Source organism: Jaculus jaculus, chromosome 9 (assembly GCF_020740685.1).
Source record: "Jaculus jaculus isolate mJacJac1 chromosome 9, mJacJac1.mat.Y.cur, whole genome shotgun sequence".
Taxonomy (NCBI): Eukaryota; Metazoa; Chordata; class Mammalia; order Rodentia; family Dipodidae; genus Jaculus; species Jaculus jaculus.
Window position 1 is genome coordinate 105,859,670 of NC_059110.1, and position 25,415 is coordinate 105,885,084.

Sequence of the window (25,415 nt, forward strand, 5' to 3'; positions counted from 1 at the left end):
GGTTAAGCGGTGGTAGGAGATACTGTGATGGTCTAGGATGGTTGTGATGCAGGATTTGGAGGTTCAGGAGGGGTCTTCCAGAATTTATGAACCCCAAGTTTTTGGGTTCTGTCCTACTATTAATAAAGAATTGGGCTGGAGAGAAACCAAAAGACCTCAGTTCGATTCTCCGGGACCAGCGTAAGACAGATGCACAAGGGGGCACATGCATGTGGAGTTTGTCTGCAGTGGCTAGAGGCCCTGGTGCACCCATTCTTTCTCTCCCTGCCTATTTCTGTATCTCTCTTTCAAATAAATAAATAAATACATATTTTTAAAAATAAAGAGTTAATAAAGACAGACTCAAGAAGGATAAATTATGAATTATTAAGTTTATTTAGGGGGAAATTGCAAATTGTGGGGTTTGTTTAAGGGAAAAATCACAAATTGTGGGATTTAGGAAACATGCTTTCATGTGAAAATACTGCATCTGTTTATAAGGTTCATTTAAGAGAAATTGAGGTTTGGGTGTGGGGGGAAACTGGAGTACAGCCACAAGCATGTGGACTTAAGAGAAACTGAGGATTTTAAAGAGAGATCAGAGTAAAGCTGCTGGTACTGGAAAGTAGGATCCAGAAGCTAGTGTAGGGAAACTTGGGAAGAACCCAAATGAGAAATTAAGAGGGCAAATGGTGAGGCTCAAGGAAAAAAACTGAAAGGGCAGATATCAAAGCAGAGACCAAGAGACTCAGAGGAGAAATGAGTAATGAAGAGTTCTACTCATGGTGACCCCGAGTTTACAGAAACTACACAGGTGGCAAGCCTAGAGTTGGTGACAGCAACCACGTGGTGAAACTGGAGTGTAAGAAAAATATGCACATGGTCGATTCAGAAACCAGAGGAAAATCATGCATGTAATCAGAGAGAAGTTACCCCAAACTATAAAGCAGAGACAAGCAGAAAAGCCATCCACACCAAGAAACAATTTTATGCTCTCCCCCACCCCCGTGTGGGCGAGGCTGGACTCCTGTGTGTCTTCAGGTGAGGCTGGGCTGATCTGGGCCTGTGACGGGAAGACGGCAGCAGCCTTTGTGGGAGAGGAGGAGGGATTCTAGAGCCAGCCGGTTTGGGCCATCTCTCCAAGTAGTGCACTCGGCTGTGGACAGCAGGGGTCTTGATCAGATGAGTTCTATGTTTTTGGCAGCATGTGGGGGTGGCATGTTATGGTTCTTTTTGGACCTCAGTCCCTAACGGAAACTACCTACCAAAAGCTAGCTTTCTCCTACCCTCCTTCAATTGGCTCTGAGGTGAAGAATGAACCAACTCCAGTTATTCTAGCCACAACACTGACAGACTCTATGACCTGAGGGAGTCAGGAGCAGGTGCCAACACTGCCTCTTGGTTTGGGGCCTGGGCATGGACGGTGGTGCCATGCATTGAACTTACCACCCACTGTGTGCCCAGCATAGTGCAGCACTTAGTACTGTGAGTGATGCCAAGAGAGCACTGGTCCCACTCCTTCCTGATGTCCATATCAGACAAAGGCCAGGTTCCACAGTCTCTCATGCAAACTTCACCCAGTCCTTTAGGTCCACGTGAATGCCACCACTTCCCTGACCTTGATCTAAATGCTAGCCAAAGTGAGTACCACACACTGTCTGAGAAAATGCCAGGCCTCTTTCTAGATTCAATGGTATAGAAGCAGACCTTTCTTCCCACAGGCATCATGGTCCACCCTGACCCACAAGTCCACTTGAAACCACCAGCTCAGACCCTTTGGTTGGGCTATGGCCTTGCTCTCGGCATTTATTCTTTCCCTGCTTCAGGAAGCTTCTTATGGATGACTTTGACCCCGTTTCAGGCACACCTTGTACCTGGTCCTAATGACCCTCCCAGTTTTTTGTCTCCTTGGTTTGGTTATTTGAAGTAGTGTCTCGCTGTAGCTCAGGATGACTTGGAATGCACTATGTAGTCTCAGGCTGGCCATGAACTCACAGTGATCCTTCCAACTCTGCCTCCAGAGTGCTGGGATTTAAAGTGTGTGCTGGGCTGGGGAGATGGCTTGACAGTAAAGGCACTTGTCTACAAAGCCAAAGGACCTAGGTTCGATTCCCCAGGACCCACATAAGCCAGACGCACAAGGAGGCGCATGCATCTGGAGTTCGTTTGCAGTGGCTGGAGGACCTGGCGTGCCCATTCTCTCTCTATATCTCTCGCTCTCTGCTTCTGTTTCTCTTTATTCTCTCAAATAAATAAATAAAAATATTTTAAAATAAAATAAAAATGTTTAAAAAGTGTGTGCCACCACACTTGGCTAAGCCCCTCCCAGTCTTGGTTCTGGCACACTTGCTGTTTTCTTCTTTAAAAAAAAAAAAACCAACTAGGGCTTCACTCTAGCTCAGGCTGACCTGGATCTCACTCGGTAGTCCCAAAAACCCTGCAGGGGATGAGGCTGGAGTTCGGTGTACCTCAGGCATGTGCACAGTTCTGGGTTCAATCTCTGACACAACAAAAGTAAACATAAAAACAATATTATGGCCGGGCCTGGTGGTGCACGCCTTTAATCCCAGCCCTTGGGAGGCAGAGGTGGGAAGATTGCTGTAAGTTCAAGGACACCCTGAGACTATGTAGTGAATTCTGGGTCAGCCTGGGCTGGAGGGTGACCCTACCTCGAAAAAAAAAATTACCTATGACCCAAGCCTACCAGAAAGCAGGAATGAGAAGTGGTTTGTGTGTGTGTGTGTGTGTGTGTGTGTGTGTGTGTGTGTGTGTGTGTGTGTGTGTTTTCTGTATAGTTGCCAGCAAAAAAAAAAGATAGATTGATTTTCTCCTGGAAGAATGTTTACCAGGCTCTAGAGAAAAGGTCACCTTCGAATCTCCACTTAGTTGTTGCTTCAAGTAAGTGATAATCAGAAAGGTTAGATTATCTGAGTGTGGTTTGTCTTCTCCACACAGGCCATTATGAGGACCAAGTGGGGTCATGGCAGCCCCTGGGTGCTACAAAGTTGGTTCTTCTCACAACCAGCAAGCCTTTGTCTTATTGTTTTTGAGACAGGCTCTATATAGCTCAGGCTGGCCTTGAACTTGCAAACTTTCCTGCCTCAGCCTCCCAAGTGCTGAGTTTACAGGCATGCCCTACCACACTTTGGCTCATTGTAAAAGCTTCCACTGAAGCTGGACAGATGGCTTGGTGGGTAAAGTGTTTGCTAAGCAAGCATGAGGACCTATCTTTGGATCCCAGGACCCATGTCAAAGCCAGGCATGGTAGCTTATGCCTGTACTCTCAGTGCTGTGGAGGAGACAGGAGGATCCCTGGGACTTGCTGGCTGGCTACTCTGGCTAAACTGGAGAGCTCCACATTGAGCGCCAGAGGCTCTTTCAAAAAGTAAAGTAGAGGGGGCTATGGAGGGGGGGGTCAGTGGATAAAGCCCATACTGCACCAGCCTAAGTACCTGGGTTCCCATCTCCAGACTCCACATAAAAGCCGGAAGCTGTTGCAGGCTTCTGGAATCCCAGTATGCCTACATCAAGGTGGGATGCAGACAGGGGGAACAAACTTCTTGGAAGCTGGCCAACCAGCTAGCCTGGTGAACACAGCAGTGAGCAAGTAGAACAGACCCCGCCTCAAGTAAGGTAGAAGGTGAGGCCCAAGCCCAGAAAAAGCTATCCTGTGACCTCCACACAAAGCTGTGGCATGCACATGTGCACGTGTGTGCACACACACAACACACACAATCATAACACATCTTACACAGACTAAGAAAAAAGAAAGTGAGCAACTGAGGAAAACACCCAATATAGACCTTTGGCCTCCACATGCATGCATGCACACACACACACACTCACACCTTAAATTCTCACTTTCTCTAGACTTATTTCCTCTGCCCTCTCTGGTCAACCAACTTCCCTACAGGCCTGCATACTGTGCCCCTTCTCACTCATCCAGAGGTGAAGGGAATCATTTGCTTAGGTGACCCAGTAGGATCCTTCCCTGGCAAGGACCCTTGGGCCCCATCTATTTATTCATCTAGTAACTAGTAAGAATCAACTCTGGCATGGGCACCATTTTGAATGCTGGGAACATGGAAGTGGAAAAGCAAGGCTGGGCGTGGTGGCGCACACCCTCAATCCCAGCACTCGGGAGGCAGAGATAGGAGGATCGCTGTGAGTTCATGGCCAGCAGGGACTACAGCGTGAATTACAGGTCAGCGTGGGCTAGAGTGAGACCCGACTTCAAGGAAGGGGAAAAAAAAAAAAAAAGCAGACTGGAGAAAAAGCTTAGTGGTTAAGACATTTGCCTGCAAAGCCAAAGGACTCAGGTCCGATTCCCCAGGACCTGCACAAGGTGGCACATGCGTCTGGAGTTTGTTTGCAGTGGCAGGAGACCCTGGTGTGCCCATTCTCAATCTCTCTCTCAACCTTTCTCCCTCTCTCAAAAAACAAATAAATTTATTTTAAAAAGCAAGAGCCCTTGGGAGTCCTATGGACAGGGAAGAAACAGCTAGGTATCCTAGGATGAGGTAAACCAGCAACTGTGTGGAGAAAGTCAACCGGGACACTAGGAGATTCATCAACCAGGTGAAGGTTGAAGGTTGAAGGTTGAAGGGGCAAAGGCCCTGAGCCCGTGAGCTCCCTGGGGTCATAAGTAGAAGCAGTTGAAGGCAGCATTCGATGGCAGAAAGAACCCTCCCCTTCCACTTCTCTTTGGCTAGTTATCTGTCAAGTAAGAGAATTTTTCATCACACAAAGTCAAACATTCTTGGATTGGAAATTGAGACAGCTCACTCATGCATGTTCTTTCTAAAGCATGATTCAATAAAACCTGGGAGCAGCATGCAGGGATTGTCTTTTCTTCCTTCCTTTGCCTCCCTTTTACCTGAAATGGGCAGACATGATGTGTACTACCACTACTAACAAACAGCCACAAACTCTGAGCTGCTCTTCTTCTCTTTCCTCTTCCTCTCTCCGTAATCACACACATAGTAATCAAGGGACAAAAATATTAGCAAGCTACTCAGAATCCCTCCCTGGCATTTATTTGAAAATTTAAGTACGTCCAAGGCAAATCATTGGAGCAGATGAACAATCTCTCCTGCAATGTTCACAATGCTTATACACCCTAAAACCTTTATTGGAGCTGTTCCTGACTAATGGAACAGTATTTGATGTTTCTGGAACTTGGCATACATAATCATATTTAACAAAGCCATTTATCAATAGAGGGTGCATCCATGTCTGAACTCGACCCATCTTTTCCTGTCATTCAGGACAACCAGTTATCAGTTTGAATAAGCTTGGCAAACTTTCTGTGAAAAGCCTACTGGTAAATATTTTTAATTTTTCTGGTGCCAGTCTGTTACTACTATTCAGTTCTGTCATAAAAAGGCAAAAGCAGCCATAGTCGACCTGTAAATGAATGAGAAGGTCTATGTGTTCCAAGAAAACTTCATTGAGGACAGGAGCTCAGTGGGCAAATGTACTTCCTGCGCAAACATGAGGGCCTAAGGAAGGCTGAGACCACTCAAGCTTGAGGAACTCTCTTAAATTGCTGGATATGGCCATGGGAGCAGAGACCCAGGGAACTCCAGAGCTCAGGGGAAGAGGAAGGGACGAAGGGAGGGAGGGTGGAAGAGAAGGGCAATCTCTGGGATCAGTAAGAGTTTCTGGCTCAAATAAGAACAGGTGGAAGAGCAATGGAGGACACTCAACCTTCTGCTCTGGACACCTGAGACAAAAGCAAACACTGCAAGCAGGAGCAAGGGGTTAGTGCAGGTGCACATACACGTGTATATACCACACACACTACATACCACAAACACACAAGCAAAAAAATAAATAACTTTTACTGATGGAGACCAGAAGTTGAATTTCATATAATTTTCATGTATCAGGAAATACTATCACGTTATCATTTGAACCATTAAAATTTAAGAAACAGAGCTGAGGAGATGGCTCAGTGGGTAAAGTGCTTGCTGTACAAGCATGAGTTCGGATCCCCAGGACTAATGTAAAAGCTGCATGTGCCTGTAATTCCAGTGCTAGGGAGGCCGACAAAAGACACCTGATCTTAGCCTCTGTCTTCCACACCTATGTACATCCATGCAAGTACACCACATACACATGCAAAAAAAAAAGTAAGGAACTGTGGTGGTTTGATTCAGATGTCCCCCATAAACAGGTGTTCTGAATGATGGGTGCCCCGCTGATGGAGATTTGGGAATTAGCACCTCCAGAAGGCAGTGTATTGTTGGGGGCGGGCTTTTGGGTGTTATAGCCGGTGTTTGGCACACTCTGCTGTTGCTATTGTCCACCTTATGTTGGCCAGGGGATAATGTCCACTCTCTGCTCATGCTATCATGTTCCCCTGAAGGGAGCTTCCCCTTGAGCCTGTAAGCCAAAATAAACCCTTTCCCTCCCCCCCCCCAAAAAAGCTGGTCTTGTTCAGGTGATCTCTGCCAGCAATGCAAACGTGACTGCAATAGCAACACCCTTAGGTTGCAAACCATACATAACAAAGGTTGCAGGTGAGTTTGGCCTGTGGGTTCTCTGACCCCTGAATTTGAGTGACGCAGTTGGGATGTGTTAGAATAGTAAAGAGCATAAACTTTCCCTCCTAACAGCCCTTAACCTGGGCAGCCAGACAAGATCCTTAACCTCCCTGGGTGTCTATTTCTTTTCCCAACCTGAAGAAAACCAAGGCTATGTTGATGATTCAGGGTATCCAGAACAGGTAAGAAGGAACTGGAGTGTACCAGAGATACCAGCTCCCTTTCTTCCCCCTTTCTTTTTCCCTTACTACTCACGGTTTTATTTCTCTCTTTTTCTTTAATCTTATCTTGCCTTGTAGCAATGGATGCAGCAAGGAAGCAAGACAAGGGATCTGCTTCAACAGGAGACAAGCCATGTCCCTCCCTTTTGACAAGAGCCCTCACAGCCTGACCCTTTTCCACCCAGTTCAGGTGGCTGACACTAGCCCCTGGAGAGTTATCTCAGTGATTGTTAACATCAGGAGATACTAATGAGGGGGTTTAGGGTGGCGGCAAATGTCAGTGGCAATTATATACATCTTGTCTCTGTTAGCAGAGCTGCCACTGTCACCCATCCCTCAAGCACCCCAAGGTTTATTAATCAGAAACTTCATGGGTCAGAACATCTTATGCCAAGCTTTGCCATTCCATGGGCTTGATGGGGGCAGGAGGCATATCTGCCCATCATGGGAAAAGTCAGTGATGGAACAAAAAAAAAAAAAGGTAAGTGATAACCTTCATGCCTTTAATCCCCACACTTGGGAGGCAGAAGCAGAAGAATCACTGAGCTTGAGGCTACGCTGAGACTATAGAGTGAGTTCCCTATCAGCCCGGCTAGAATGAGACCTTGCCTTGAAAACAAACAAACAAAAAAATGATTAAGGCTTGAGTTTCCTGGCAGGTGGAGGATGGAGTCTGAGTGTGGTCTTCAGAACTTCCCCCAAAAGATTATTTTTCCAACTGTGACAATACCCAAAAAAGTTATTTTAAAGAGGCATTGACCTACGACTTCTTGGTAGACAGCTCTTGTTAGATCTGGTCCTCTTATATCAGATGCCTTTTATCAGAGCTTAAGACAGTTCAAGGAAGCCTGTTCCCACTGGCTGATATGTCAAAGCTGGCAAGCGCATCAGAAGAGCTGACATGTCGCAGAGACGGTGTGGTTGGGATGCAGCAGTCAATGTCCAAATTTCTGCCACTTTCTACCTTGAACCTCTGAACTTACCACCTTAGTATCTGAGTCTCTAAAGCTAGGGGAAGATGGAAATAACGACTCCTAATATCGTGGGGATCCATCAAGATAACCTGAGATACCAGCTGTCTAGCTATTGGGCTTCCCATGAACCAATTTCTAAATTTGCAGTGCTGGGGATTGAACCCAGGGCCTTGCACACATATTAGGCAAGTCCTCCACCACCGAGATACCTCTCTAGCCCACTTGTCATCAGAAGTACTTTCTTCAAGGACCATGAATTCCTCTGCAAAAGTTAACTTCTTCAACCTCAGGTCCCCAGGAGCTACCAAGTGCCTGCACCTAGCAAGCACTCAATAAGCACTTATAGACCACTTATGTGTGCTTAGAATCTACGTACAGAAGAAAATGACCGCCATGGTGGAGAGTTTTCCAGGGCTGTCATTACAAATACACAGCCAAATGGCTTAAACACAGAATTTTATTTTATGAGTTTCGGAGGCTGGAGGTCACATCAAGATGCAAACAGGATTATTTTCTTCTGAGGTCCCCTCCTTGGCTGTGTCCTTACATGATCATCTCTCTGGCTGTGTCTGCATCCCTTCTCTCTCTCTTTTTAAAATATTTTAAAATTTGTTTTTATTTGAGAAAAATAGGCAGATAGGGGAAATGGGTGTACCAGGGCCTCTAACCACTGCAAATGAGCTCCAGATGCATGAGATAAGTTACATGGCATTTGGCTTATATGTGTCCTGGGGAATCAAACCTGGGTCCTCTGGCTTTGTAGTCAAGCACCTTAACAGCTAAGCCATTCTCCTAACCCCTCATCTCCTCTTTTTATAAGGGTGTCAATCATTAGAACTCACCCACATGATCTCATTTAACTATGCTTTTTTCTATTATTTGTGTGTGGTGGTGGGGTGGGGGGAGAAGTGTGTGCATACCACAGCATCCAGGTGGAGGTCAGAGGAGACCTCTCTGGATGTCATGAAATGAACTTAGTCCCAATGTTCCAAAGAATCTCAGACACCATAAATTTTCTGACACTAGCCTAGAAACATGGAGATAATAAGACAACATAAGGTAAAACCAAAGGACCTATTCCTATTTCATTGGGATCATTTCAGTATCTGGCAGAATATAATCAGAAACATGTTTATTGTTAATTCCCCAGTATTTTATTCTACTAAAGAGAACTAGTAAGCACATTGTATCTACATCCTAAAAAACACACATCTAAATTAATAACACAGCAGTGAGATAATACTATAAATAGCAACACTGATCAAAATTTGAACATGATATACCCATAAACCCCAAAATACAAGTAAGTGGGGACAAACCACCAACAGCCACTAATACCATCATCCAACAGGACAGGGGAGAGGGAAGCAGAGGGTCAGCCCCACACAGATCCCTAAATCAGCCCCAGGCACTCACTGGGAGATATGGAAGCAGGGAAGGTTTTGGCCCTCCCCAGGACTGTGGGAAGGACTAAGGACTGCCCTAGATCTAGGATTGGGCCACACACACAGGAGAAGCAGCACACCAGAAAGTCATGTCCACAAAACAAACAGGGTCGAATGTAATTCAGGATGACTTTGAACTCACTATGCAGTTGTAATCCCAAATGCTAGGATTTCAAGCGTGAGCCATTATGCATAGCTTTTAAAGACTTTGGTGGCGCACTCGGGTGGGAGGCAGAGGTAGGAGGATCGCCATGAGATTGAGGCCACCCTGAGACTACACAGTGAATTCCAAGTCAGCCTGAGCTAGAGTGAGACCCTACCTCAAAAAACAAAACAAAGCAAAAAAAAAAAAAAAAAAAAAAGCTAAAGTACTGCTATAATAAACTGAGGCCTTTCGCACAGAATTGATGGGAATGAAACTTATAAAGGATTATATCAATAATGTAGCTACATCTATCTAATTTCAAATTAGTATTTGTCCCATATGTCTCACAGGTTCAGGAATAGACAAAATAATAAATGTAACTATGGCTGAGTAAGTGTGAATGACTGTAGAAAATGAGACAGAGAAATAAAGTTAGGCATGCAGTTCAATGGTAGAGCACTTGCCCGGTACTCATGAGGCCCAAGGTTCAATCACCAGCACAGCAAAATAAATACATATACTCAAGCTGGCAAAACACCTAGCAGAGGTCAAACACAGTAATATGCAAAGTCCTTTACATCTCACTGAACTCCTTATACATGTGATATCATATCAGATGTGGCAACTGAGACTCAGCAAATACCCAGTCACCCATCAGACAGATGAAAGAGCCCTTCACTTCAGAAATTAATACTCCAGGAAAATAAAAGAATGAGAAATTATCACTACCCACTATCTACCAGACAGCAAAGAGAATGAAACTCAGTTTTTGTTGAAAGGGGCTGTTGTTGGTAATTTATGAAAGCAATATGCCCAAAGAAAGGCCTTGCATGAGAAGTTATCCTTTCTATAGAGTTCAACAGCATAAAAACTCATTAGTATCTTTTCAGTGTCATTGTATATATAATGCCTGTTATAAAATTCAAATCATACTTCCATTTTCAAATGCATAAACATATGATGGGCTCTATTTCTAGTCAGAAAGACTCAGCGTTAATTCCACTCAATAGACAGCTAAGCTAACATCAACTGAAAGCTCACACATGAAGAGCCACCAGCCTTGCAGTGACTGCGTGGCTCTCCTGAGTCCTCCCAGGAGTTCCATGTCTACTCTCACTGCAACGGATAGCAAGGGTTTACATAGACTAAGACCAGGCAGAATTCTGACAAAAGGAACTGCAGCTGGGAGAGAGAATTCGCAGACCTGAATGTCGGTCAGGCAGGTCCCCAAGGGAAATATCATTCATTTCAAAGGCCACTGTGAGAAGGGGAAGGAGCAGTGGATGGAGTCAGGCCACCTGGGGTCCTGACTGCCATTTGCTAGCTTTGTGACCTCAGATCAAGTCATTTAACATTTCTGAAACTGGGCCTTCCCAGGGGTATAAGAGGGCTAATAGCACCTGCCCTCCTACCTCCCAAGGCTGCAGTAAGGATCAGAGGAGCAAATAATAACAGCTGGCATCTGGCGGATGCTCGCTCTGTGCCAGACAGTGAGCATGTGCTTATATGATGTAGTACCTCTGAATTCCCCACCAATCCCCTACAGTAGCCTCCACTGTTCTCCCTGTTCTCAGGAGTAGAAACAGAGACTTGGAAGGATTAAATGACATTCCCAAATGAAGGCTGATAGGAAAGCCAAGTTAGCTGGCTTTCTGTGTCCTTAGCACATCTCTAGAAGGATCCTATGTACTCAACTGTGTAATGGAGCACATACGACAGGAGGCAATCACCCCACAGACTAGGCAAAGCTATTTCAAGGACACCTAAAAGCAAAGACTGAGGGATATAGGAAGACCTTGGTACATAGGTCCTTTAAACCTTCAAGACAGGACAGCCTCTGGGAAAGACCAGGAGAAGCATAGTCTCTACTCACACCCCATCCCTGAGACAACCAGAGATAAGATTTTACAATGAAACTTCTGGGACTTTCTAAGATCATAGGAGATTAATACACTTTTTTACAGAGGAAACTTCTCAGAGCACACTAAAGGCCTTTGCCACCTCTCAGTGATGAGAGACAAGGCACCACAGACAGTACCCACAGAGACTGAAAAAGTACGGGTTATTATAATAGACAGAACATTAAAGTGCAACTCAAGACTCCTAGGTTTGAGTATCAAGGCCTTGATCCCAAGTGCAGGTCGGACATTAAGAAGTCAAGTAACCTTGGACAAGTCACTCCCACTGTCAGGCCAGAGGACCAGCAAGGTCTTTCGCATCATTGCCTACAGCTCTGTATTTTCAGCCCTGACAGGCCTATGAGGACTGGGATAAAGGAAGGAGTTCTGCATTTATGAAGAGACTACTACTATGTGAAGTGTCTTTTTTTTTTAAAGACAGGATCACATGTAGCCTAGGATGTACTTGAACTCACTATATAAGCATGGATGACCTTGACCTCCTTATCCTCCTGCTTCTACCTCCAAGTGTTGAAATTACAGGCATGTGCCACCACACCTGACTTATGCAGTGCTGGAGATGGATGCCAGGCTGACACTTGACCAACTAAGCTACCTCCCTAGTCCATGTCAGAGTTTTAAGAATAATCAGCCATAATGCAACATACATGAAGACTTTACCCTGTGCTGCACCTAGTACTAAATGACTTATAAGCCTGGCAAAGTTATGGTAAGACAAGCTATCCTGGGGCTGGAGAGATGGTTCAGAGGTTAAGGCACTTGCCCGCAAAGCCTAAGGATCCAGGTTCAATTCCCCACATAAAGCCAGATGCACAAAGCGGCACATGCATTTGGAGTTCATTTGCAGTGGCTGGAGGCCCTGCCACACCCATTCTCTACCTTTTTAAAAAGAAAATCTTTACAATCAATCATTTACTTTTGCTCCTTTCCTAAGTTCTATTATAGCATTACCCAAGAAGAGCCAGAGATGGCTGGTGTGTAGCTCAGTGGCAGAATGTTTGCCCTAGACACCAAAAGAACAGTAGTCTGATCACTGAGTTTGAGGCCATCCTAAGACTCCATAGTGAATTCCAGAGGTAAGCCTGGGCTAGAACAAAACCCTACCTTGAAAACGAAAAAAGAAAGGAAGGACGGACAGGAGAGGAGGAGGGAAGCTTGAGCAAGAGAAGGGCCATATAAGGCTAGAAAGACGGCTTAGTGGTTAAGGTGTTTGCCTACAAAGCTAAAGGACCTTGGTTCGATTCCCCAGGACCCACATAAGGCAGGTGCACAAGGTGCCACATGCATTTGGAGTTCATTTGCAGTGGCTGGAAGCCCTGGTGTGCACATTCTCTTTCTCTCTCTGCCTCTTTCCCTCTCTCAAATAAATAAAAAGAAAATATTTTTTAAAAAGAATAAGGGCCATATAAAAGTAACAGCAAATAATCTTACTGGGACTTTTGAGATTTTGGTTTGAGTTTACTATGCCAAGTCCATACATGCTTCCTGAAGAAGGGGCAGGACATACAATGAAGGAATTTTATTGTTCCTTAACTGTCAATGAGAAAAGGCATTTGCCAGCTGCTATTTCATGGTTTGTTTTCAACTCATCATCTATTTTTAAAAATGACTTGAGTTCTGCCTCTAGCTATCTACAGTCCATGTCTCCTTATGCCTTAACATTCTTCCTTAGCTCTTTTTTACAATTTAACCCCTAAAAGAGTCCCAATTCTAAATGTGTTTAACCCTGCTGTGTATATAAAACATCAAAATATTTCAGAGGTATCATAATTTCTGCATTCATGTTAGATTTCTAGGATAGCTTTCCATGTCTGAAAATAGAACAATGCTTCCATGTATTATCAGCCAAACAAAATCTTAATTGAAGATTTTTTTTAAATCCATTACTAAATGGATTTTTGGAATTAGAAGTTGGAATAGGAGCTTGCTCCATCCACTCCATGTATCACCCTGGTATTACATAAAATGTGCCTTTAGTTACTACCCCACAATTACCTTTTGTTTTATACATAATCTTTTCTTTTATATAGAATCAGAACAGACCTCAAGCTCATAAAATTATGTATTTCATATATGAACCAACCATTAAACTAGATGCTAGAGATGTAATCCTTTTTTAAAACTCTGCTTCTAGTATAAAAATGATCTAGAGAATTTAACAAAGTACAGTTAGAATTTAAAACTTTTTTCATGTTCTCTAGAAATACAAATTCCTGTAAATCTTAGCATTCTGGAACTGAAAAGCACATGCAAAATATATAGCTTGGTATAATTTCTACAAAAAGCAGTAATTTAGGTGAAGCTAAAAACAAGGCGACAAGCAAAAGCCCTCCCCCCCCACCCCGTCAGTTCACTTGAACGATCCACCGCTGCCCTCTAGCAGCACAACAGAGAAAAGCACTAACACGCCACAGAAACTTGAAGCTGCCACACTTGGGGCACGTTGCTGTCTATGCTGTGGACAGCCATCACTCCTTGTAATAAAGAATGGTATTTCAGAAAGATGCTGGAAGTCAGGAGTAACTTTACCATTTGTATACTGTTGAAAACTGTTTTAGGGCTGGAGAGATGGCTTAGCTTAGTTATGGGGCTTGCCTGCAAAGCCAAAGGATCCAGGTTTGATTCCCCAGGACTGTCACACCCAGTCTATCAAATAAATTAATTAAAAATTTTATTTTCATTTATTTATTGGAGAGAGAGAGACATATATAAAGAGAATAGGTGTACCAGGACCTCTAGCCACTGCAAGCAAACTCTAGATACATGAACCACTCTGGCTTACATGGGTAATAAATAAGGAACCAAAATCTAGGTCCCTAGGCTTTGCAGGCAAGTACTTTAACCACTAAGCCATCTCTCCAGCCCTTATATACTGATTTTATGTATTTATGTATTTAGAGCTGCATTCACAGGGATCCTCATGCTGCTGCCTCCCAAGTGCTAGAATTAAAGGCATGTATCACCACACCTGCTCTTTCCTTCTTTTCCTACATTATTTTGACTAGGTTTCTAATTTCTCATGTTTAGTTTTAAAAGAAATGCATCCAAATTTTCATTCTCTCTCTCTCTCTCTCTCTCTCTCTGTGTGTGTGTGTGTGTGTGTGTGTGTGTATCTGGAAGGAAAGAACCACATACAGTTATTTTCAGTTCAAAGTTGTCATGTGTTTATTAAGACATCATTGTTAATATAAAAAGAGCCAGTTCCACAAACCATTATCCAAATATTATCACAATTTGGGAAAATTTCCAAGACATTCTCTGCTGGGATCAACTGGATCTGAGGAAGAACAGACAAAAATTATACAGCTGATTAACAACTGCTGGTCATCACAAGCAACATGTGCTGTCACAATTTTGAAAGGCAGAGTGGCTGGACTACTTTTCTCCTCTTGGATATAGCACTGCTCAAAATTACTCTACCTTTAGAAGTTCTTCAATCCTTGAGAACCTGAGAAGACCTAAAGTTCAGCCTCAAGACCAGCTCTGCATTGGGCCAAAGATGCAGCCTTACGGGAAGCAGGCCCTGTTTTAAAACTATTGCCCAGCTACTCTCAGGTTCTATAAGAAAGGGTGAGCCACTTAATAATCTCCCAAGAAACAAATACATAGCAGGAGGTATAAGCACATGCATATTGCAGCTGATTCTGTAGATTCCTATCTCTCTGCTAAGCCTATTCTCTTGTGTGGATAAAGACATTCAGTAATTACAGTTTTGATGGCAATCACTGAATACAACAGCAGAGATCTGACCTCAGAGAGGTCAACTGCTGTGATTTGGGATAATTCCAAGGAAGGCTCTGGTCAGGCTGGACAGCTCCTGATCTACTTCCACCCAATCCCCTAAACTGAGGATGCAGCCAGCCTCGGGGCAGAAAAACAAAGCTGGGAAAAAGTAGCACCTCTGCCAAATGCAACTAATGCTGTAATTCTACAATCTACAGCTGTTATTAAAAATATTTTTTTCTTGCCAGGCATGGTGGCGCACGCCTTTAATATCAGCACTCAGGAGGCAAAGGTAGGAAGATCGCCATGAGTTCAAGGCCACCCTGAGACGCCATAGTGAATTTCAGGTCAGCCTGGGCTAAGGTGAGACCATGCCTCAAAAAACTAAAAAATATACATATATTTTTCTTACCTTATATAATGTCTTCAAAAGTCTGAGTAATGATGCAACCTGAGAAAGCAAACAACAACTTTTAATTACCCACAGTACAATATAGTTAGCTTCATCATGAAATGCATTTACAAAGATGGGGGTGATCTGAGTCATTCTCAGCAAGCAGGTATCTCCATACCCCTCAATTTAGTTAGCGGCATCCTAACACCTCAGATAATAGATAAAACCAGTAAAGTAGATCCAAAGCATCAAGCTGAGATCTGCAAAACACCTTATCAGCCACACCTAACAGATGTGCTTTCAAGCCAACTCACTAGTACAGTTAGGAGAGTTGCATTCTAGAGAACAATGCTCTGGCAAAAAATAAATAAATAAATAAATAAATCTACTGGCTTTGAGGTAAAATCTCAGCTAAAAATCCAAACTTAGAAAAGCTACTTCCTTTTTACAAAATCTGTATTAATCCTCAAATCAGACTGACAGAATTGTCCTGGTATTATTCATTCTATCCTCAAAGTAAGTAGAAGTTTAAACCACACTGTTGACGATATTTTTTATACAACTATCCTACTACCAATTTACACTGCACCTTTTCTTCAGCCTGTAGGACCTCCCTAAAGCATTCAAACATAAATACAGGTTCTCTGTAGCACTCACAACCAACCCAGGGAGAAAGCAAAGAGATTGTGATTTAAATCCCTGGTTTCCTACTGAAAGCTCTTTAGCTCTCCCCAAAGATCCACCTTGTCACCTATATCTTCTAGCAATGATCCAATTAGATTCTGTTTGTGCCTGTTTTACGGCCAAATATGGTGGGTGAAGAAAAGAAACCAGGACAGAGCACATAACTTTTAGATATCTTTGGGCTTAACATCCTTATATTTATAGCTCACAGCTGCAGGGAAAACAAAAATCCCTTAAATCTAGTGGAGTATACAGTGACTTGTCAAATCAGCAAAGGTTAATCTCAACATAAACCACCAACAAAGTGGCAATATTATTAAAGTGGCTTCTTTTTGTCAATTTGAATTTCTAAAACTACCACTAACTGGGGAAAAATAATATACAAACTACACATAGACGTGCATGTACATTTTCACTTCTCAGGTGAACTTTTCTGCTAGTAACATTTTATGGGAGAAAGATGCAGTTAGATGAGGTGAGTCACACCACATGTGCTACAATTGTTAATTAATTGTATGTAACTGTAGAATTGGGGACACATATTACTCTTCACATTTTCAAGAACCGTTTATAAGGCATCTGACTTTTAACCATAAATAATACCTACCTATACATGAGGGCCTTGCCTTTTTCATTCCCCAAGGCAAAGTATCCACCTCTGGGAGAAAAATCCATGGTTTGAACACGGGAAATATTACTATTCCTAATAACCGGAAAATTGGAAAATACTGTACAGGAGGGAAGATGAACCTGCAGGAGACCATAAAAATCCTTAAATTACAAAAATTGGGAACTTACTTTTTAAAAATTTCTTTTAATCTTGTGTTTTGCTTAAACATAAAATCCATTAAATATAGCATTCATGGAAGTACTATTCTCTAAAACTAGCTGTTGCAGTCTGGGTCGCATTGCTGGTAGAAATCACCCAAAGAGCAGCTTCTGGGAAAAAGAGGTTTATTTTGGCTCACAGGCTCAAGGGGAAGCTCCACGATGGCAGGGGAAATGGTGGTATGAGAGTGGACATCACCCCTTGGCCAACATAAGGTGGACCACAGCAACAGGAGGGTGTGCCGAACACTGGCATGGGGAAACTGGCTATAATACCCATAAGCCCGCCCCCAACATTACACTCCCTCCAGGAGGCGTTAATTCCCAAATCTCCATCAAGCTAGGAACCTAGCATTCAGAACACCTGAGTTTATGGGGGACACCTGAACCAAACCCCCACACTAGCCAACTAGTCCAAAATTAAAATTTGATCTTTAATGTGTTATCAAGAAGAGAGGGAGGGAGAAAAGTGTATTAATGAAGTATCTAGCCTGGTGCCATAAGATACAAATGTTTGCTGAACAAATAAAGGAATGAATTGAAAATTCAACAGAAGTGGGTACAATGGTGCATTCTACTTGGAAGTATGAAGATGGAGGAACACAAGTTTGAAGCCAGTCTAGACTACAAGGTGGGACCCCATCTCTCAAAAAAAAGAAAAAAAAAAGTCAGCCGGGCCTGGTGGTGCACGCCTTTAATCCCAGCACTGAGGAGGCACAGGTAGAAGGATCACCATGAGTTTAAGGCCACTTTGAGACTACATAGTGAATTCTAGGTCAACTTGAACAGAGTGAGACCCTACCTCAAAAAACTGAAAACAAAAGGTCAGCTGGGCATGGTGTCACACACCTTTAATCTCTGCACCCAGGAGGCAGAAGTAGGAGGATTGCTGTGAGTTCGAGGCCACCCCGAGACTACAGAGTGAATTCCAGGTCAGCCTGAGCTAGAGTGAGACCCTACCTCAAAAATAAAACTGAAGGGCTGGAGAGATGGCTTAGCGGTTAAGCGCTTGCCTGTGAAGCCTAAGAACCCCGGTTCGAGGCTCGGTTCCCCAGGTCCCACGTTAGCCAGATGCACAAGGGGGCGCACACATCTGGAGTTCGTTTGCAGAGGCTGGAGGCCCTGGCGCGCCCATTCTCTCTCTCTCCCTCTATCTGTCTTTCTCTCTGTGTCTGTCGCTCTCAAATAAATAAATAAATAATTTAAAAAAATAAATAAAACTGAAAAAATAAATAAACGTTGGCAGTACCCATTAGTGCTCTAGCTTACTACCCACAGTAAACAGTAAAATCTGATCACTGGGAATAGACATTTTAACATCATGAAGAATCTGATTTTAAGGAGCTGGAGAGATGGCTCAATGGCTAAAGGCACTTTTCCACAAAGCCTGCTGGCCTGGGGTTCAATTTAATGTTCCTATATAAAGCAAGATGTACCAAGTGGCACATGCATCCTGAATTAGTATGCAACTGCAGATGCTCTGGCACACCCATATGCTTTCTCTTTCCTTCTCTATGGCACGCATTCTCTCTCAAGTAAACAAATATATTAAAAAAAAAAAAAAACAACAATTTAACCAAAAAAAAATCTGATTTAAAAAACATCTGCACTGGGCATGGTGGTGCATGCCTTTAATCCCAGCACTCGGGAGGCAGAGGTAGAAGGATTGCCGAGAGTTCAAGGCCACCCTGAAACTACATAGTTAATTCCAAGCCTGCCTGGACCGGAGTGAGACCCTACCTCAACCCCCCCCCCAAAAAAAAACTCCCTGTTATCATAAAATTTCCTCTTCACACTTCTATTTTTCAACAGTATCATCAATTCTTTGTCATTGCCTCTCAAAGACGATGGCATCATGAAAAACCTATTCATTCAATCAAATTGTGTTCAGATTTAAAGTACCAAAATCTCAGAATAAAGCTGGCCTACATGTTATGAGGAGCACACCTGTTTCTCCCAAGTCTATGTCTGAGGAAAAGATGTCTGAATCCAAGACAGGCAAGACAAACCTACACCTTCAGCCTTAATGGGCCCATACCCATTTCTGGATGGTAACACACAGGCACGGAAGCAGCTAATGCAAGCAGATGGTGATGGTAACTCTTTCCAAGAGACAGAGTACCTTCATGTTCAAAGGAAGAGGTATCATACAGCTATTAATTGTGGCAATCTGGAGCCCTCTGTATTTCTATTATTTATTTGTTTTTTGGGGGGATGTTTTGTTTTTTGTTTTTCTGAGGTAGTCTTAATCTCAAACACTTGAGGCTATGGAAGACATTTTACATTCAAACCATCCCAATCCCCAACACCATGTCTGCCAGAATACTTAAGGGTCAAGACATCAAAATTCTTTTTAGATAAGTTCTACACTTTCTCTAAGATTGTACATGTGATAGCAATTTGAATTCAGGGTCTCCTGCTGGTGCACTGACTTATATTTATATTCACTGCTTTTTGCTGGGCTAACAAAATGCTTTGGATCATTATAAGCAATTGTACTTAATGACACACACACTGTTTCACAGGCATACTGAAGCTGTTATGGCTGGCTTCTTTCCATTAGATATTATGGTTGACTACCATTTAAAAAATATGATTTGGCTATTACTAATGATTCCTTGTATGATTTGTGCCACAATAAAACAAAAAAATAGGGCTGGAGAAATGGCTTAGCGGTTAAGCGCTTGTCTGTGAAGCCTAAGGACCCCGGTTCGAGGCTCGGTTCCCCAGGTCCCACGTTAGCCAGATGCACAAGGGGGCGCACGCGTCTGGAGTTCGTTTGCAGAGGCTGGAAGCCCTGGCGCGCCCATTCATTCTCTCTCTCCCTCTATCTGTCTTTCTCTCTGTGTCTGTCACTCTCAAATAAATAAATAAATAAATTTAAAAAAAAAAAATAATTTTAAAAAAAACAAAAAAATAAAGGTTCTTATGATCACTGAAGCAAACTACGCAAAACTAACTACCCTGTACCTTTGCAAAACAGAAAGCTCACACTTTTCCAAAGCAATTTATTAGTATTAGAATGATAAAAGGTGAATACAAACCAGCAAACTTCCACTCTCATTAGAACAGCAAGGGCTTGAAAGCTGCTTTAAATTAGAACGTTTTCATTCAAATGATTCACTCAACAGAGGTAATAGTGCTCGGTGAGGTGGAGCACACCTTTAATCCCAGTACTTGGGAAGCAGAGGTAGATAGGAATTTGAGGCCACCCTGAGACTACATAGTGAATTCCAAGTTAGTGTGGGCTAGAGGGAGACCTTACCTTAAAAAAAAAAAAAAAAGAGTGGGGGAAAATGAAATGTGTGTGAATGCTGGTTCTGGGGAAGATGACTGACAGAAGCTGCTTCCAAGTGACCCGCTGAAAGACAGGTAAGAAAACAATAGACATTTTGAAGACAGCAAGGCAGGGAGAGTTTCAAAACTTCAGAGATACTGACAGGACACTTGCAAAGTGAAAAGACAGGTAATGCTTTGAAAAGAAACCAAGCCAAACACAGCTTGGCTGCAAGGTTTCCTGGTTGTGAGGGAGAAAGAGATGCCCAAAACCTTATCCAAAAGTGGTACTGCCTTAGCATTTATTGTTGTACCTCATGTTTTTATTTTTCATTCCCCTTCTTACATTTATCTAATTTTGTTTCTTGAACTTTTTCATTATTGAGAAATCTTTGTTTTCTCATTGTATTCTTTTACTTTTTTAAATTTTTTATACTTTTTCCACTCTGCAACATTCTTCTCCACTACTCTTCCTCTTTTTCCTTTAACCTTGCTTCTCTCCTCTATTTTCTCTTTCCCTTCTTCCTTTATCTTATTCATAACTACTTATATATTAAAGTATAAGGTACTCAAATTTATATATTCATTACTATTAACAAATAATGTTCAACATCATAGCATATACTACATTGTTTTATGGTCATTGGTGATGCACTAGTGGTCTTTAATCTATTTTCAGTTCTTTGTATACTGCAAGGTTTGATGCAGTTGTCAACAGAACTTTGGTTTCTCCTCTCTGAATGGTACTGGGTAGGACTCAGCCCTCAAGTGCTCAATAAAAAGATTCTGAATATAATCAGAAGAGATATACAAATCAGGAGATAAGTGTATCTTAACAACAGCAGGAAAAAAAAAAAAAAAACAAGAAACAAAAAAGCAAGGCAACATGACTCCTCCAAAAGATTGTAACTCTTCAAGTGAGAGACTGGAATAGGTAAAATGCCATGTGAACACTTCAAAGGTGTACAGGAAAAATGATTATTACCTAGACAGGACATAAATAAGGAAGGAGATGAGTTCAATCCAAAACCTGGAGAGTCAGGATAGGAAAAAGTGATGAGAAAATCAGAAATATAGCTACAATGTTGCAATATGGAAGAAAAAAATCTACAAGAAAACTGAGCCAGGCATGGTGGCGTATGCCTTTAATCCCAGCACTGAGGAGGCAGAGGTAGAAGGATCGCTGTGAGTTCCAGGCCATCCTGAGACTACACAGTTATTCCAGGTCAGCCTAGACCACAGTGAGACCCTACCTCGAAGGAAAAAAAAACAAAAACAAGCAAACCGAGATTATTTGGGGGAGGGGGGAATGGCCAGGTGCAGTGGTGTACACTTTTAATTCCAGCACTAGGGAGAAAGATCACCATGAGATTGAGGCCAGTCTGACCTACATAGTAAGTTCCAGGTCAGCCTTGGTGAGTGAGATCCTGCCTTATAAACAAAGAAATGAAAAACTTAGCAAAAGGTTAGGGAGATGGCTCAGCAATTAAAGGTGCTTGCTTGCAAAATCCACCAACCTACGTTCAATTCCCTAGTAGCCACATAAGGCTACGCACACATAGTAGCATATGCATCTTGAGTTTGTTTGCAGCAGCAAGAGGCTCTGGCATACCCATACACAGACACTCTTTCCCTCTCTCTTTCTCTCTGTTCTGACATACCTATACACAAATACCCTCTCTCAAATAAAGGAGCCACTAGCAGTTTATACCTGGTGGTGGAGGGAAGACCTATTTCCTTCAGTGGTGTAGCCACTGGAAAGCTGTCTGCACGCTAATCAATAACTCTCCACCCATGCTCATGCAAGCAACCCTAATGACAACGGCAAGAACCCTATACTATAAAGAAAGAGAGAAAGGGAGGGAGGGAGGGAGGGAGGGAGGGAGGGAGGAAGGAAGGAAGGAAGGAAGGAAGGAAGGAAGGAAGGAAGGAAGGAAGGAAGGAAGGAAGGAAGGAAGGGCGAGCTGTAAGGAATAAAAAACCAACTCACCTACAAATAAAAATACATCAGAATGACATCAGTTCTCTCTCATAAGCAACCCTAACACCAAGGGAAGTATAGAATGATATATTTCAAGTACTGAAAGTAAATAACTGCCAACCAAGATTTATATACACAGTAAAGCTATTTTTGTAGAGTTCTTTGTGACCCTTCCTAAGTTACATGCTAGTATACAAGAACAAAATACTGTTAAATTGGTTCTGTCTAAAGAGTAGGAAACTTCAGGGTTAAAGGTAACTTAAACTGAACTGAAAAGAGCTCACATAGGCCTAAGGCTGGTGTTCTCATCAAGGCCTGAGTAAACACTCCACTGTGTAGCTATGAAACCTTCACTGAATGGGAAAAAGGTGCACCTGGCCTAATCCATCTGTATCAACAAAGTGATTTATGCTAAATATCTGGCTCGCCGGTGTGGTGGCGCACACCTTTAATCCCAGCACTCGGGAGGAAGAGGTGGGAGAATCGCCATGAGTTCGAGGCCACCCTGAGGCTCCATAGTGAATTCCAGGTCAGCCTGGGCTAGAGTAAGACCCTACCTCAAAAAACAAAACAAAACAAAACAAAAAAACAGCAACAAAAAATATCTGGCATTATTTCTAGAAATCTATGCAAGTGATACACAGAGGGTGCCTACATAACCCCCCAACCAAAACCTTGGGACACTCTAGTAATCCTCCCTGGAAGAAAATGCTGGATGTGTGTGATCATACTTCCTTGCTGGATGCACCACATGTGCCTTGTGCAACTCCACTGGGAAAGGATTCCTGGATATCTCACCTGTACCATTTGTCATTTGCTGATTTTTTTTTATTTTCTGAAGGAGGCTGGCCTCAAACTCATATGATCCTCCAACCTCAGCCTCCTAATATGGGGATTAAAGGTGTGCACCACCATGCCTCACCATCTTTGTGGATTTTGTTTTGTATTCTATGGTTGTAATAAATCTAAGCCATGAATATGACCGAATATTGAGTCCTATGTCTTTCATTAAATCACCAAACTTGAAGGTGCCATAAGGGATCTTTTTTTATTTTAATTTTTTTTATGAGAGAGAGAGAGGGAGAGGGAGGGAGCATATTGGCACGGCAGGGCCTCCAGCCACTGCAATCAAACTCCAGGCATATGCCATATTGTGCACATGTGCAACCTTGCATGCTCGTGTCACCTTGTGTGTCTGACTTAAGTGGGATCTACAGAGTCGAACATGGGTCCTTAGGCTTCATAGGAAAGCACCCTAGCCACAGAGCCATCTCTCCAGCCCTGTAAGGCACTTCTTTTTTTTTTTTTATTTTTCTGTTCATTATTTATTTATTTATTTGAGAGCAACAAACACAGAAAGACAGATAGAGGGAGAGAGACAGAATGGGCACGCCAGGGCTTCCAGCCACTGCAAACAAACTCCAGATGCGTGCGCCCCCTTGTGCACCTGGCTAACATGGGACCTGGGGAACTGAGCCTCGAACCGGGGTCCATAGGCTTCATAGGCGAGCACTTAACCACTAAGCCATCTCTCCAGCCCATAAGGCACTTCTTAAAAAATATTTTTATTCATTTATTTGAGAGAGGAAGAGAGTATGCACCAATGCCTCTTGCCACTGTAAATGAACTTCAGATATCCACACCACTTTGTAATTCTGGCTTTATGTGGGTATTGGGGAATTGAACGCAGGCCATCAGGATTTGTAAGCAAACACCTTTAACCACTGATCCATCTTCCCAGCCCCGTAAGGGACTTTTGACATGGGCATTCTTAAGTCATTTCTAGCTATTTGAATTGCAATATTTTAAACTTAACTTATTGCTGACTTAATTTATGTTCTAATTCTGAGAACTGCCTCTACTCTTTCTTTGTGTGCTTGTTTTTTTTTTGAGGTAGGGTCTCACTCTAGCTCAGGTTGACCTGGCACTCTGTAGTCTCAGGGTGGCCTTGAACTCATGGTGATCCTCCTACCTCTGCCTCCTGAATGCTGGAATGAAAGATGTGTGCCACCATGTCCAACCTGCCTCTACTCTTTTTTCTTTTCTTTTTCTTTTTTGGTTTTTCAAGGTAGGGTCTTGCTCTACCCCAGGCTAACCTGGAATTCACTACGTAATCTCAGGGTGGCCTTGAACTCACAGTGATCCACCTACCTCTGCCTCCCAAATGCTGGGATTAAAGACATGCGCTACCACGCCCAGCTCCGCCTCTACTCTTATAACAGATCTTCAGAGTATGTAAGAAAACTGGAGGAATAAAGTGTTTGCCTTAATTCACATGCTGGCAAAAACCTCTGAAAATGAGAACTTCTATTTAAGAAATACTAGGAATGGACAGTCTAGCTTTCCTAAAAGACTAACATGATACAAATTTGGTGACTATTGTGCACTAGTTTAACACCCCAAAGGTACAAATATGAATAACTTTTATAACAGAAACCTAACAGTGACTAAAATAAGTCATTTTTTTTTAGGTTTGGTATGCTTTTTATGTTATTTTATTTATTTATTTGTGAGACAGAGTCTCCTGTAGCCCAGGCTGGCTTCAAACAGGCAGCCAAGAATAGCCTCAAACTCCCAAGTGCTAGGATTACTGACATGTGCTACCATACCCAATTTTTACAGTGCTAGGGGTCGAACCCATGACCTTATACATGTAGATGAGCAGTCTACCAACTGAGCGACATCTCTGGACCAGAAGTCACCTCATAAAACAATCTAACATTCTACTTTCTCATTACTATTCAGTGTTGTCAATTTAAATTTAAAATTAACAAGGTAAAAAGACTATTACCAATTTAACGGCTTCTTTCATTTTTCTTGAAGCTATTGCTAATATTTCTGTAGAAGGATTGAAGGTCATAAAAGTAACACCAGTAACCAGATTCATTATGGCTTTGATCGGCTTTGGGTTTGTTTCTCGGAGACAAGAATCTTGACTGTATATGTTTACCACGCCACTGTTAGAGCTGCGAAGAAAAAGAAAATGGATTTTGAAAAAGTTTTTACTTATTTTCATAACTTAGGTGAACAGAGATTTTAAACCACAAACAAGTATTTTCAGAAATCACATATTGCAAACATCCCAGTAGCTGGCAAGTTTTGGCAAGACAAAAGCTAGACTAATGCTAACAGTTCTACTTTGGTTCTGCTAAGCTATTAACTTGGCAACTTTTCTGTTGTTGATAAAATTACAAAATCCAAGAGAGCACAGAATTATTTTTCTCCTTTGAAAACTATATTCCAGGACTGGAGAGATGGCTTAGCAGTTAAGGCACTTGCCTGCAAAGCCTAAGGACCC

The 25,415-nt window shown here is 42.6% G+C and overlaps 1 protein-coding gene across 1 annotated transcript in view; it reads right to left on the minus strand.

Annotated features, from left to right (window-relative positions):
- Positions 1 to 14,371: 14,371 nt before the first annotated feature.
- Utp18 (UTP18 small subunit processome component) overlaps positions 14,372 to 25,415 on the minus strand; it is a 43,068-nt gene continuing 32,024 nt past the window's right edge. The window contains exons 11-14 of the mRNA XM_045158733.1: positions 24,909 to 25,083; positions 16,640 to 16,782; positions 15,367 to 15,405; positions 14,372 to 14,508 (exon numbers count right to left, since the gene is read on the minus strand). Coding sequence (XP_045014668.1) covers positions 15,381 to 15,405; positions 16,640 to 16,782; positions 24,909 to 25,083 — 343 coding nt within the window. The 3' untranslated portion in view covers positions 14,372 to 14,508; positions 15,367 to 15,380. The remainder of the gene's footprint in view (positions 14,509 to 15,366; positions 15,406 to 16,639; positions 16,783 to 24,908; positions 25,084 to 25,415) is intronic.